The 16,170-nt window shown below is 40.2% G+C and overlaps 1 protein-coding gene across 1 annotated transcript in view; it reads right to left on the bottom strand.

The window, feature by feature from the left end:
• The window catches only part of LGR5 (leucine rich repeat containing G protein-coupled receptor 5), a 102,955-nt gene that overhangs the window by 43,596 nt on the left and 43,189 nt on the right, over nucleotides 1-16,170 (bottom strand). Inside the window, exon 5 of the mRNA XM_054580233.1 lies at nucleotides 2,003-2,218. Within this exon, the coding sequence (XP_054436208.1) occupies nucleotides 2,003-2,218 (216 nt within the window). The remainder of the gene's footprint in view (nucleotides 1-2,002; nucleotides 2,219-16,170) is intronic.

Genomic DNA, 16,170 nt, shown 5'->3' with positions numbered 1-16,170 from the left:
TACCGACAGTCAGGAAGGCTCACTGCACAGGGAAACTTAGGCACAACATTTCGATTGCTTAAATCCAAAGAAACTTACACTTAAGAATGCACTCATTATATATAAGAAGTGGTTTGTTTAACTTTTTTTTTGGTAAAAAAGTGCTATATGCTCCATTCACCATAGAAGATTCTATACCATAGAATTTAATAGACAGTCCCAGTTTTACCTTTTGGGTTTGAAATATCAGAGAATGTATCACAATATGAGCAACATGATTGATGAGAGTGAATTTAGGTTGTTCAGTGTGGTTGTTCTGCATATCTTCCCACATGGACTATTTAGCATGGCTTTGGGATGTAGAGTGATGAGCAGAGATACTGTCAGTGATTGACTAACAGCGAATAGAGGAAAGGTCCTAGGTGTATTAAGCATATTTCCTATTGAAGCTGACGGCCTATAATGGCTACATTCCCAGGGTGGGGCCACAGGTTACCAGGAAACAGCAATTTTGACTGCAGAAAATGGTGATCAGATTCTTAGACTGCCCAAGGAGATTAGTTATCTGGGCACAGTATTAGTGTGTATAATTATCACCTTTGGCTCAATGGTAAGTCAGTTAGGTCAAGTCCAATGAGAGCACTGTGTGCATAACAAACAAGCTCCAAAGAGACTTTTGGAAAATAAGCTTATGGAAGACAGTGAAAAAGACTAGCTGGACCTCTGTAAATCTATTTCCTCTAGTGCAGCGATTTTTCAACCGATGTGCCTCAGCACACTGGTGTGCCTCAAGAATTTTTAAAACATTCAATACCTGGCTATTTAGTCAGGGGCACCGACCTCTTTTCCCTTAGATTGTCAAAGAAAAAAATGACATCAGCCAACACAATAATAGCTGTTTGGGGTGAATGAATCAAAATTATACCTACTTTTTTTTTGTCAGATCGAGAAAAATATATATATTTTTTGGTGTGCTGCAGAATTTCAGTAATTATATGTGCCATGAAATAAAAAAGGCTGAAAAATTACTGCTCTAGTGGAAGAAAAATTAAAGCACCTGTCCAGCTTCCAGTGTGTCTGGAGCATCATCTTTGCATGTGAAATTCAGTTTAGGAATTTGTTAATATCACCAAAAATTTGCAAGTCTAATAAACATACTTTGGGTTCCTGTGAGATCTATGTAATATTTATTGAGGATCTTCTACATGCAACACATGGGGAAAGGAGGTTGAGGGGAACCTAAAAAGTGGACAAGATGCTGGTCAGCTCTCAAAGTAATATGTAATACAGAGCAAGAGACAGACAGGCAAGGAGGTCGAGGGGCATGACTGAAGGCAGCAGTGGGCAGGAGGGCGTGTGCGGAGCGAAGGGAGAAATAGTGCAGAAGAGGCCTTGGTCAAAGTTCCCATGCGAACTGACCTTACAGCCTTCTAAGCAGCTGCTCTTTTCCTATATCAGCATTGATTGACACCTGGGCATATTGCTATGCTCTTAAAGAAGACTGATTATTTTTCAAACTTGAGAATCATTTTGATTTACTAAAACAATGAAACCTAGACCTATGGGGGTGCATACACATACACAGCTCACTGTTGGGTTCATTCTTGCTTCTCTTTCCTTGGTAAGGGTTCAAGAAGAATATATTAAATAATAAGAAAGGCATATTTCAGTTTGACCTGAATTATAAATTATTATCAGAAATAAGGCATTTTTACTAACTCTACTAATTGTACAGTGTGGTGATTATTTGCACAATATACAACGGGCAGAGATGATATTTTATTATCTTTGAATGTCCAGCAGTGCTTGGCACTTAGTAGGCATTCTATTAACGTTGTTTCATTATTTTATACAATTAGAACACTGATGAGTCATTTTGGGGAGGGGTTCAGGGGGCTTTCACCTTAAAATGTCCCTATTAAAGGTTTGAAGGGCCAGTACTTTAAGGTCAAGGTCTTAGCATGAATTTAGAAACTGTTAAAAGGGAGAGAGAAACAAACAAAAAAAAATCAATAGAACTTACAGAACTACCAAGCTGGAGAGGTTTCCAAAGGCATAGTCTGGTATGTGGTGTATTTTGTTCAGGGCCAAGGTCATGGCCTGCAGCGCTGATAAACTCCTGAAAGCCTGGACAGGGATTTCCGTCAGAGCGTTGTCATCCAGCCACAGGTGCCGCAGGGAATGCAGGCCACTGAAACAGCTGGGAGGAACAAAGCTGATGTGGTTGGCATCCAGACGCCTGGGGAGGAAAGCAGGCAAGAGTGGAAAAGAGAGCAAAGCCCAGGCAAGATGGGCCTTACAAGAAAACCCTCCGTATGCTGATTAACATGAGTCAAACAGGGCTGGGGCCCTCAGGGATCCCCTGGTGTCTGGAGCATTGGTGCTCTTGGTAGGCTCTCTTTCTCACTGAGGAGTAGAGCCACTGCTTTGTAGGTTCCCTTGGCCGTTGAATTCCATGGTGCTGTGATTCTCTTCCAGGCTTGTGGGCAGGATGCTTACACGCATGGAAGTGGGCTCCCCTGAGGTATAAAGATTCAGCTGAGGATCTTTTAGTTTTCCTTTCTGACACCAAGAGAAAGACACTCTCTCCCCTCCCTCCCACCCCAAGCCAAATACATGGCTTTGTGTTCCCTGGACTGTTTTGAACATACTGACCATACTAATCCAGTTGTTTGTTCATTAAATGCTGGGAAAAGATTGTGTCAGTATTTAAAAGGGACAGACAGAGTAATTTTTAAAGGCTGCCGGAGAGAGGAAAGGGAACCCCTCCCGTTTCTAGGTACAGGGCTGGAATGCCTAAAAGCTGCTGGCTTTCTTGTTCGTTCTAACCATTGGAATTGGGCACATGCTTGTTTTTCCTGACATTTTAAATGAATAATAAAATTAACAATACTCCCAGCTTTTGTTTCATTTTTCCACTCCCCCCTCCCCTTTTTTTAATGGGAAACACTTCTCAATGCAGGTTTGGTCAATGAGCTGTTGCCACTTCAATGACAGCAGAGGGAGTGCAATACGTTTATTTCCCCCCCGAATCCAACACAAATGGTGGCTGTAATTGCAGTGCCTTAACTGTTCTTACTGAAGTGACCAGACAGATAAATAATGAAAATTTTCTCTATGGGCATGAACAATAGAACCATCTTCACTCAGCTATGCTTCCAACAGCCCTCACTCATTACTTTTCCAATCTGTTCTTAAGGCTCACACATTTGTTTGCATTTTTCAAAGCTAGGATTTAAAAAGAAAAAAAGAAGAGTTGCATTTTAAGTAGTCCATGTATTAAGAAGGATTAGAAAATCACAAATGGATTTTGAAAAATATTTTAGGAAGCATTTAAGACTAAACAGATGTAGGAAGCACACCAGGATGAGGAAATAATCCCCTGGACACCAAATTTAAACAATTTAGAAATGAGAGAGAATTTTCTGTGAAAGGGAGCTATGGAAAGCAGCTTCCTCACTTTTGGTCACAAATGTCGTTTCACTTGTCCACCCTCTGGCTCCTGCTTCTGAATGGATGAGAACAAGTGGTATCTTCAAGGCTGTGGGCCAGATTTTGATAGCAATGGAGGTAAGGTCACTTGGGAAGAATTTTAAGAGGGCAGTGGTAGAGCCCACACACAGTTAAACTTCCCGTGAACAACTACTACTGTAGGCAGTGGAGTCACAGCTCCCGTACAGCTCAAGCTTCTGTCAACAAATGGAGCGGCAACTGTTAGGAAAACTCAACTCCATCTCTTCCCCTTTCCTCCACAACAACATGCTCAGCCCATATTCAAATGAGGTGTAATTTCATCAGGGATGAGGAGGTGATTGTTACTGTTCAACTAGAAGTAAAGCACATACGTAAACTCTCCTTAATCATTGTATGGATTAAAGAATGAAGACTTTATTTAAATGATATCAGCTTCTGTGTTTTAGTTGACATATTGCCTGATTATTGCCAGTTGCTTATGCACTGAAATGCCTAGTGGCTTTTAAGACTCCTGAAAATAACTATCCTTAAAGCTGAGTGCAAACCCTAAGGTACATTTATAGACAAGGCTGTTTCACACTAGCCAGGGAGCTCAGTTGGTTAGAGTGTCGTCCAGATACCCCAAGGTTGTGGGTTCCATCCTTGGTCAGGGCACATGCAAGAATCAAGCAATTAATGCATCAATAAGTGGAACAACAAACTGATGTTTCTCTCCCTTTATCTCCTTTCTTCTCTGTCTCTAAAGTCAATAAATAAAAGATGTACATAAAAAGAAAGAAAAGGCTCTCTCAGCATTGAGTCATAGGTTTGTTTACTTTGATATTTAAGGTACTACCAAAGTTTCTGCAGGATTTTGAAGTGACCCTGGGATCAGTTTCCAATGTTAATTATCCCATTTCTCTGGATAGATGTCTTTTATGAATCACTCCCTGCACGCCCCCCCACCCCAGAATAAAAGAGTATAATCTGGCCTCTACACTGTGATCTTATAGCAATTTCCTATCTTGAATGAAATGAGTAAGACAGGGCAACTCTTCATAATGCTACCATTCGGAGTACTAATACTTCCACATCAGATACCTAGGTATCCTGAGAGCAGCACTGAAACATTTCTCTGCCTGAACAGTTTTTTCATATAAGAAGCTCCCAATGAATGCTACACCTTCTAAATGCAGTGTTTTGAAGTCCATGCCCACATAGACTCAGTGGTTGAAACCTAATTCAGAGAGTGGTATATTATTCACATTCAGAGGCAAAATCTGATTTAACCTTAACAGAAGGTCCCCAGGCTAAACCGGAGTATGGAATTAATTATCTGGCCAGTCATACAGGTGGTTCTTGCAGAACAAGGTTAAGACTGTGGACAAAGCAGCTGTCAGAGCACAACTTGCGCCTATTCTGTGAGTAAACAAAGAGCTCATATTATGTCAGTCTGGTCTCTTTGGGTAGCTGGACATTTTCTATTCATATGTTTGGAAAATGCAATATTTAAGCAGTGGGGTATAAGAAAAACACCACCAGACAGAACATGAAAACACATAAAAAGGTGGTTCTATAACATGATTAAGAACAACAAAAAGAACACATTGTACAGCTTCATTTTCCAAGTGTTTCTTTGTTATTATTTCTATTTCATGTAAGTCACAATGTGCATGTGTGCGTGTGTGTACAGGCAGCTCGGAATCTGTGAATTGGTGCAGAGATTTGGGATGAGAAATCTTGGGTCCAAGTCAGCATAGTAGCTCTGTGACCATGGCCAGGTCAAAAGACTCAGCTTTCACATCTGTAAAATGGAGACAACACCTCTCTATCATTTAGGGTTGCTTATTAAAGAAAAAAGTACAACAGAGCTTTGTGAAGTATAGTGCACCTTAATGATCTTAAATTACTATTGCTTGAAGCTGGTTAACAGTTTGTGTTTTTGTCTTTTCACCATCAAAACAATTCAGAAGAAAAGATATAAACTCAAATTTTTGCCTTAGTCAAAAGTTAATTAAAATAAATGCTAAGTTGTCAGTGAATTTCAGTTCTGAGAAGTGCAGACTACTTCTTTCATCCCTCATAACAGAAATAATTAAGAGATGTCTGCAATTAGACTTAAGAGAAGTCACCCTTATTCTTTAGCCTTCAGTATTATCATTATGTGTATGTGTCCATGAGTGTTTTTGTTCCTGATACATTACTGGATTATACCTTCTTCTTTATAAAGACAAAGAAGTGGTGACATGTGATAGATGTCACATTCTCAGAGAAAGTTCCCACCAATGATCTTGGCATTTAAGTATCCATCAATAATGTGACAAGGAAGTACAAAACCCGAATGCAGTTAGACACTGCAAAATAAAGCACTTTAACAATAGGAATCACTCTGAGAGCAGTGTACAGGAGGAACTGGCAGGAACGTGGCCAAAGCAGTGGTAGTCATCAGGGTGAGAGAAGATGAGAGCCTAAAGAAGCATGGAAATGAAGAGGAAAGTCTGATATGAAGGGACGCTAAGTAAGTGAGCCTGAGAGAACATGGGACTTGCCAGATGTGGCCAAAGGGGAAGGCAAGGAAGCTATGGTGACTCAATGTTTCATCCTGGGCAACTGGGGAGATGGAGCCCATGTAAGAGCAGGTATGGATGTTACGCAGTATTATACAAATAAAAATAAAACAGAATTGAATGTTAGCTGTGAATGTGGTTATTTAATATCAATGCATACTGTATGATGAAGGACTAGGAAAGATCACAGGCAAAGAGAAAGAATCAATCTTTTATGTCAGGCAACGGCAAAAACAAGTGATCATTTTCTTACTTTCTGTCTGAACTTTTTTCCATAATGTTTTCCTGTATAAAAGGTTAATTTACAAATTTTCCTTTTTAAAAGAAATATTTTGCCCTGGCCAGGTAGCTCAGTTGGTTAGAGCATCATCCTGAAACACCAAGATTTTGGGTTTGATCTCCAGTCAGGGCACATATAGGGAGCAACCAGTGCATGCATAAATAGGTGCAACAACAGATTGATGTCTCTCTCTCTCTCCCCACCCTTTCCTCCTTCTTCTCTGTCTAAAATCAATGAATAAAAAATAAAACAATGAAAAAATATTTTGCCAGTCTGCTCCACACCCCTGAAAGGAATTTTTGATTTCTAAATGGCATTATTGTAAGGATTAGAGAATCTATGACCTCACCCTTGCTATTGTTCCGGAAAAATAGTCCTTTACATATATCTTTTATATGATTCCTTGCCAATGTATCACACAAACTTATATCTTTGTTTGAGAATGTCTTTGATGAGCCATTAACTACAAGGAAGAAAGCGTTAGTCAAAAGATAAGCCATTGATCTTGGCTAATTTCATATCTGAGGTGAGTGTAGTATGTCAATTATTAACAAGGATGACTCAAGAAAAAAAAGCCAAGGTGTGAAGAATGTTGCAGCTGCAGGTATAATAGCTTATAAGGGTTCTTTCAATAAATGAGTGTTGTTTTCAATTATGACTCATGGCATCTTCATGACTGACATTGTTACTTTATATTTGGATGAACATTTTTCTTCGTAAGTTTTAAAGGAATGACCATCTTTCTTGTACATACATTCGTACATTTTGTGAGACCATTTTGAACAATTCATGAATAGTCAAAAGACCACAGTGATTTAGTTTATTTATAATATCTTAAAAAATAAAAGCATTTTAAATTATGATTTTAGTTTTGCTATGAAATGAAATCATGTTGTTTCAAACTTGTGTATTATACAATTTGACACTATGCTTAAATGGTGGCATAGATAAATGTGGAACTCGCATCTTCCCACAATCACATCAAAGTTGCAACTGAACTACAGAACTATCATTCAGAACTTCCTGAAATCTGCTGAGTGGGAGTCCTACAACTAGGGAATTAAAGAAGAAGCCATATTGAGACTGGTAGGAGGGGCAGAGATGCAGAATGGGCTGGTCCCACATTTGTGTGTGGTGGGTAAAAATTGGGAAGGATATCTTGGCTATTGAGGTCCTCACGGGAAGTGAGGGGTCCCAGACCCAGACCAGCACCCCCAGCCTAGGGATTCAGTGCCGGGAGAAGAAGTCCCCACAACTTCTGGCTGTAAAAACCAGCAAGGATTGTGGCTGAGTGTGACGGATGATTCCTGGAGTCCCAGGCAATTCCTCTTAAAGGGCCCATGCATGGACTTACTCAGACTTATTTCTCTGAGCTTCAGTGCTTAGGCAGCAGCTGAAAAGGAACCAGGGACATACAAGGAATCCGGTTTCAAGGGGAAAGATGGGGGCAGCTTTCTTCCAGACAGAAGTGTTGGCAAGGCCATTGTTTCTTTGATGAACCCTCTACTCACAGAGCCAATCCAAGTCTCTATCAACCTGGCTCACACTGTTTGCCCCACACTGGTGATTCCCTGAGGCCTGCCACACCCAACTTCCCGGCCTACCCAAGCTGTTTCCAGTGGCTTTTCCATATGAATGGCCTGTCTTGGCTGATGCTTCAGATTTTTCTAAAAACTCTCAGATAGCAGTATCTGGCCTCAGTGTGCCCCGTACGTCTCACTAAGGGGCCCCAGGCTCGGCACTAGCAGCAATCAGTCTTGGTTTCCACCTTGGCCTCCCCTGAGCACCTTTTAGCCTCACACAAGTAGCAGCCATCCACAAATCATATTATAGTTAATGCCAGTGGTCTTGGCCTGCCTCTCCTGTAAAGCCCCAGAGCAAGTGCATGTTGCACAGCTTCAGACCACAGTGAAGCACCACCACTCAACCATGTCCACAAGCAATACACTTAAGGGGTGGACCCAGCAGGCACTAGAACCCTGGTAAAGTAAGTCTGCTCTGTGGGGTGGGTCCCGCATGGCTGATCCTTAATGGTGATCAGTGAGAGCCAGCCCTTGCAGTTTATGAGCATAGGGGTAAATTCTTCTCATTGATGAACCAACAGCAATCAAGGCTCAACTAGATGAGAAGGGTGCACACAGCCTATGGCAAATGCACATCAAGCACTCAGCTTGGATGATCAGGGAGGATGTGCCACTGGACCCTACAGGACACTTATTACATAAGGCCACTCTACCAAGCCTATAAGACATAGCAGCTCTACCTAATATATAGAAACAAACTCAGAGAGGCTGCCAAAATGAAGAGTCAAAGAAACATGTCCCAAATAATGAACAGAACATAAAACTCTACCAAATGAACTAAACAAAATGGAAACAAGCCATCTACTAGATGCTGAGTAAAAACACTGGTTATAAGGATGCTCAATGATCTTAGTGAGAACTTCAACATCATAAAAAGGACCAAGCAGAAATGAAGAATACACTAACTCATATTAAGAATAATTTACAGAAAATTAATAGCAGAGTAGATGACACAGAATCAGATCAGTGATTTGGAATATAAGAAAGCAAAAACACCCAATCAGAAACAGAAAGAAGAAAAAAAGGATTTAAAAAAATGAAGATAATGTAAGGAGCTTCTGGAACAACTTCAAGTGTACCAACATTCATGGGGGTGCCAGGAGGAGAAGGAATATATAGAAATTGAAAGCCTATTGAAAAAATAATCTAAAACTTCCCTAACTTGGTGAAGGAAATAGACATACAAGTCCAGGAAGCACAGAAAGTCCCAAACAAGATGATCCCAAAGAGGTCCACACCAAGACACATCATAACTAAAATAACAAAGTTTAAAGACAAAGAATCTTAAAAGCAGCAAGAGAAAAGTGTTAGTTACCTACAAGGGGGAACCCATAACATTGTCATCTAATTTTTCAACAGAAACAGTGCAGGCCAGAAGGGAGTGGCAAGAAATATTCAGTGATGAAACACAAGGACCTACAAACAAGATTACTCTACCCAGCAGCTTTATCATTTAGAATTGAAGGACATATAAAGAGCTTTTCAGACAAGAAAAAGCCAACGGAGTTCATCACCACCAACCCAGTATTACATGAAACATTAAAGAGTATTTTTTAAGGAGAAGAAGAAGAAAAAAGATAAAAACTATCAACAATAAAATGGCAATAAATGCAGATCTATCAACAATTGAGTCTAAAAAGCAAAATAAAAGAGCAAGCAGAACAGAAACAGGCTCATAGATACAGAGAACATTTTGATGGTTGCCAGATGGGAGGGTGGTGGGGGAGAATGTGAGAAAAAGGTGAAGTACAAATTGGTTGTTACAGGATAGTCATGGAGATGTAAAATACAGGATAGGGAATAGTCAATAATATTCTAATAACTGTGTATGGTGTCAGATGGGTGTGAGTTTTATTGGGATAATCACTTAGTAAGTTATGTAATGCTAACTCACTGGGGTGTACACCTGAAACTAATATAGTAATATATGTCAACTGTAATTGAAAAATAAAAAATGATTTAAAAAATACAATTTGAGGAGGTACCCTAAGTCTTTGCTATGATGAAATTTTATTTGTTTTAAGTTTTATTGCATTGGAACCAATGGATCATTGCAGTTAAATTTGTCAGAAGATCAGTATACTAATATTATCAGGATAGAATTTTATCTATATGAACTTCTATAGATTGAATCCATATTGATACATATAAATTCTTCAGCATAATATGAGTCACTTTTGTTGTTAGTATGGCTTTAAAAAATATTAATGGAGTGGCCACAATGTGAAATTTTAATGACATTTCCCACCCATATCTTGGGAAGACACTAAGCATAATAATATATATAAACATCATGATTGCTTATATGGGAATTTCTGCTTTTGTTTCTCAGATGGTCTCCACCTTATTTGTTGGTAAACTTAATGAAAACCAGGAAGAAAAATTATTGCTTTAGACTTACCACTGAGAAAGTGAAAAGGATTTTTTCCCCACTTCTACAGCTTGGGGAGAGGTAAAGGCAGCAGGTTCAACGAAGTGCAGTAGTTTTGAGACTAGTCAGCTGGCTGGACCAGCAGCCAGATGAAGTCCAACTGAGCGGAACCACTGTCTCTCTGGCATCATTGGGGGTGCAAGTCTCCAGGGAGAAATATGTTTTGAAGTCAATTTACATTAAGTTGCTCAGTTTCTCAGAGGTGACCACTGCTGCTGTGGATTTTATAATGGAGATGATCTACAGCCAAAGTAACACGAGCATTAACTTCTTCAGTTTCATTTTTTCTCCATAGAAAATAAATACGATCTTTTCATCAGGGACACCATTAGTCTTCCAGGCACCACCAGGGTTTGAAACCTTCGGGTCATTTTTGAATCTTCCATTGCCTTCCAGCCAATCATTCATCAAGTTCTCTCCATTTATCTTCATCTCAGACTCTCCATTTCCACTGTCAAGTTCAGCTGCTTATCTTTTCACACCTGTTTTACAACAACAGCCTCTGAGCTGGTCCTTTTTGCCTTTGATCTCTTGTCTCTTCAATTAATCTTGTGGGTTGCTGCCAGGTTAATTTCCCTAATTTGCTGTATTTTGCTGTGTATAATGCACACCTTTTTGCCCAAATTTGTGAGGGAAAAATAAGGATGCGCATTATACATGGGTAGGACTAATTCTGTATCTATATAAATGTTTTTACTTCTTTTATTTATACTTATGTGTTGAAAGCATAACTCTAGAAAGCAATAATGATATCTATATGCAAAATAATAACTTGGAACAGTATAATTGGTTTTGTTTCTAAATATAAATAGATAAACAATTGAATTAAAAAATTAAAATGAAAGCTTTTCTTCCTGGAAGTTTGGGCCAAAAACATGGGTGTGTATTATACATGGGAGGGCATTATACGTGGCAAAATACGGTAGGTTATTCACCTGTCAGGAGTCCTTAGTTCTTCCACATTACCATTTCTTTCACCCAAACTTCCCATTCTGATATTCAAATCTCTCACCACCTCACCTCGCTAAACTCCTCTCTTATTTCTCTGTCGCAGTCAAGTCCCTCCCACAGTACTCCTGGGCCTTGTGTTCCTGAGCATCCCCTACCTCCTACCTATGCAAACTGCATCAACTCTCTAAGACTTAATATTATGGTTCTTCCCTGGACCATACTCTTGAAGTAGAAAGTCCTCAGCTAAGACAAGGGAAAAGTTAATTCCTATAGATAGATCAATGCCAAACTCCTGGAGAAACCACTAGGGTCCAACTCTCAGCTCAGGAAAGGCATGCTGGTAGGAAAAGCCAGGGTCTAGAGACAAGAATTTGAAGCCCAGAGATCAGAGAGAATATAGGCTTCAGTCAAACTAGGGGAGATTAGCTGAGCAGCAGCTTAGAATATCACTTAGAGATTAGAGCTTCAACTCAGCAAGTATTTCTTGAGTGCTTTTTTTGGCTAGCTGCTGTACCTGGTGCTGGCGGTCTAGCGGTAAACCAGGCAGACGTCCCCACCTTCAAGAGCGTGCTTTCTGCAGGGCAGTCAGATAATTAAATCATTACAATAAAATGTTAGGTGATGGGAAATGCATGGTAGGAGGATTTAACTTAAATTTCACTTTTCTTTGAGATCCAGATCTGGATTTCAAGCTGTCTATGTGTAATCCCTACTTAGTCGTCCTCTTCGAACACATGTGTTTGAGGTGTGTAAACTCTTTATCTTCCATCCCCACCCTCCCCAAACGTAGTCCTCTACCAGCGTTTATCTCAGCAGTGGGCCTCATTAATCATGTGGTTATATAAACCAGACACTCGGGCATTATCCTTGATACCTCTTCTTCCTTCATTCTTCATAGCTAATTCATCACCAAATACTATTAATTGCATCTAAGTATTTCTCAAATCGATCTCCCTTTCTACATCTCCACTGCCCCTGCCCTGACAAAATTTTCCTTTCTCTCCCAGACAATTTTAGTAACTGCGATCTGACCATGCCCTATCCTGCCCAAAATCCCCCAGTGGATTCCCATTGCTTTTACAATAAAGACTAACATTCTTGACGTGTTCTTAAATATCTTTCAAAGAAACTGGACCCCACCTGCCTCACCAGGACCCTTTTTCCACTTCTCTCCACCTCCCTCTTCCTCCTTCAGCCACTCTGATCTTTCCTCTCTTTCTTGAGGTACCAGCTTTCCCCATCCCCCTCACCTCCCACCCCGGCCCTGCTACAAGATTCTACACATGTACTTCCCTCTGTTTGGAATGTGTGTCCCTCTTGTCTTTGTCTAATCAACTTTCACCTTTGCAACAGAGATAAGATACCATTTCCCACCTACAGTTTCTTCGTCAGCAAAGTGGAGTCGAGTTCAACCTCACAGGTAATGAGGGATCAGATGACCAAATGCGTAAGGAAACACTGACGGGCCACACTCTAAAAAATATTGTTGCCTTTTCTCCTTCAATGTATTTGTTTCTGTCCTGCAGCGTTACAACTTTTCTCTCTTTTTGTACACTTTCACAAGCATATGTCTAGAGGAGCAAGTGTTTGGGTCGAGCTCCTTGCTTCCCCTGGCATTAGTGCTTCTGCTGTGTGCCTGCGCTCCGCAAGGTGTTCCCAGAGGGAGGTGAGATAGTGCGGTGGGAAAATGGGCAGCTCTTGGAGCCAGAAACACTAGAATACTTATTCCAGACTCATGAAGCTGACTCCACTACCAGCCATGTGGTCTTGAGAAGGTCAATGAACCTCTTTGAGCTTTCTGCTTCCTCGTCACTGACGTTGCCGTGAGACGAAGTGGGACAATGCAGGCAAAGGTGCTTAACAAACACCCATGGTTACTGCTGTTATACCCGTGGGGTTTAAACAGCTGCGTCTTCTGATTTTGTTCTTGCAGTGCCCCCACACTCCACTGCTTCTTGCTGTGCCTTTTCCCAGTTCATCACAGACCCTTTCTATCCTGAAAAGGGGAAACCCTAGCCCATTCACAATTTGCTTCCCCCTAGCTGCCACCCCTTAGCTTCTCCGAAGAGTTTAATCTACTTTCCAAAGTTAACCTTCATTTCACCTCACAAGGCTAAAAGAAGTTTATTTTACTTCTCATTCCACAACATTCCTGTTCTCTTTTAGGTATCTGTCTCTCTGCTATGACTGCCATGTGTGTGATTTATCGTAGCGCTGGCAGATAACTCGATGTAGGAGCTTTCCTGCATGAGGTCTTGCATGAAGTATTCACATTTTTTCATATATGATTCTGAGGACAATGCTCTAATTTGAGCTCTCTTCTTGTAAACATTGTGTAGAAAGGGCTTTGTCTTGGAAAATAATTTTCTTGTAATGTTTAAATGAGGTGGGGGGGGCAAGGCAAAACTTCTTGTAACAATTCATTGGGTGCTGGTTTGTACTCCATTCCTTGATGTGAACTCTTAGTGTAATAGACCAAAATCCTTGACCCCTTTCTAAGTCCACCTCCATCCCACAAAATATGCTGGCACTTTTGTGATAAAAATAAAACAAACCAAAACTATGGTGTATTTTTATTAAGTATGTTTGTAATTTCTTTTTCTGGAGGGTATTTTAGTGGAAGAAATACTGTCACTAATACTAAAACCATTACTTTTTTTCCCCGTTTTTAAACCTCTTTGATCCTTTAATCTTATCCTCTTGGCTACCTCACCTTGTTTTCTTTTTGTCTGCTCACACCTCTTTGTCTTCTGTTACTTCCTTCCCATTCTTTCTCCAGGGCTGGAAACCCAATAGGCTTCTGGATGTTAACGGGAGAAAACTGCTGCCGGTTCTGGGCTCGCTTTACTTCCTGCTCAGTACTTTGAGTCCCACTGCTTCCTCCTCACCCATTCCTCTTGCTGACTTTCTTTTTGGACTATTATCAGCAGTGCTCCACTATAAAGAGTCTGGGTGAAGGTACTGACATTTCACAGGGTCCACAGGTGGGGTCTGTCACCTTGAAATTAGTATGACAGTAAGAGGCATGGGCAGATCATGTTCCAGGCAGGAACTATACACTCCTCATAGATTTTAAAATATAGTCTGATACTCTGAAGGTGCATATTCGCTAATTGGAGAATAGAGATGTGCTGAAGATATGTCTCATTCTCCTTTCATTTTTCTACTTACCAAACTATTACTTTTGTGATTGTGCATAGTCCAGAATTAACTTTGGCAGTGTAGACTTGGAATAAAAACCAGCATGTATTAAATAATATTTTGGTTAACTGGATGTGTCATTTTCTTTGATCATCTTGAACTTCACTAATGACATGCTTGAACATCGTTAATGGCCATCAGCAAATAAAGCAAAGATTTCTTAATAGATCAGTTTCTTAACTATCAATACAAGGTGTGAGGGGAGGGGAGGGTTAAGTTTTGAGTTTCCATCAAATCATTGTAATCTGACCCTAGTCCTGAAATGACTATAATGCCAAAAGTTTCTTGGTGAAATACAACTCACTGTGAATTCTGATTACATTTCCTATTCCCTTCCAAAAAAACAGAAAGGAAATTAAGTTATGTTTGATTACATTGCAAAACCCAGTTGCTGTCTGGGCAGTCATGACCACGTCGGAAGCCAAATGTGCATATTGTCCAGGGGCCGGCCCTGGGCTACGAGGCTGTAGCACATGGGCTTGACCTCTTCTTTAGCTGAGCAATTTGTAAGCATCAGGAGAGAGTTAAAAGAACACAAATGCACCTATCCGTTTGCATTACAAACAAAGCAAAAATATCTTTTGTTTATGTGGAACAAATGGAAAATTACCTCTCTTGAAACCTGAGTGCAATCTGTTTCCTCCTCATAGCAGTGTTACCAATTTCAATATATCAAGTTTCTTAAACACGACTCAATGAAGCCAAGTTTATATGAGTGGAACAAAATATACCAATGATCTATTTCAGAAGTTCTCAATCATTTTGGCTTGTACACCATTTTGCTGGTATCACAGAACACTAAAATGTTGATTTCTCAAATGCACTGGCTATACAAATCACCTGAGAATTTTGCTAAAACGGAGTTTCCAATTATGACAGAGAAGAGGCCCAAAGTTCTGCATATCTTAGGAGGTGCTGATGCTGCTGGACCACATTTGCATACCAGGGGAATACAGCATGTGGCCTCCCCTAACTCCACCTGCCTCAGGTTGTCAGTAGAGTTAATATGCAGATGTAAGCTGTTTCAATTAAACACAAACAAGGCAACCCTGACTTTTATTTCACATGCTAAGTACATTATTAGTTCATACTGGAACGCAAAGTATGGATTTTGTCATTATTTTATGTTTAAAAAGAGTTCAGGAGAATATCTACATATCAGCTGAAAGAATGTTTCAGGACACTAGTTTTACTGATCTTCATATAAGAAGCTCTTAACTATATAATAAAACCAGTTAGAAAACACCAACATTTGGATTTAATTGTTCTGGGGGTGCAGCCTAGGCTTGAGGACCTTCCAGATGCATAGGCAAGTATTTAGGGGTGATGCACTCACTCCCCTGGGCAGGGTAGAGTGCTCCTTAGAGAATGCATGTGTATTACAAGGAAAATAGTAATGCCAATAAAAATAGAGCAAATTCAGGGGAGAAACAAAGAGAGGAACCATTAGGTGAAGGGCAATGGTCTAAGGGTTGCAGCAGTCCAAGAAGAGCTGGGTGGCCAAATGGGCGTCTCCCAGGTGTGGGAAGCATGGAAGAGACAAGTCTCACCCTCTTTATTACTCATACTGATACACACGTAGCACGAAGGCTTAATTACAGCATGGAAAATAAATGGAGACGGGATAGGAATGCATGTTTGGAATGACCATTAGGCTCAAAATTAATGCTTAAAAGCAGGAGAAATACTATTAAACAATTTAAATCTGGGGCAGTAGTAACATTT

This window comes from Pteronotus mesoamericanus, unplaced genomic scaffold (genome assembly GCF_021234165.1).
Source record: "Pteronotus mesoamericanus isolate MK-2021 breed Mesoamerican mustached bat unplaced genomic scaffold, CSHL_Meso_final contig_56, whole genome shotgun sequence".
Classification (NCBI taxonomy): Eukaryota; Metazoa; Chordata; class Mammalia; order Chiroptera; family Mormoopidae; genus Pteronotus; species Pteronotus mesoamericanus.
This window is presented reverse-complemented; position numbering and strand designations above follow the sequence as displayed.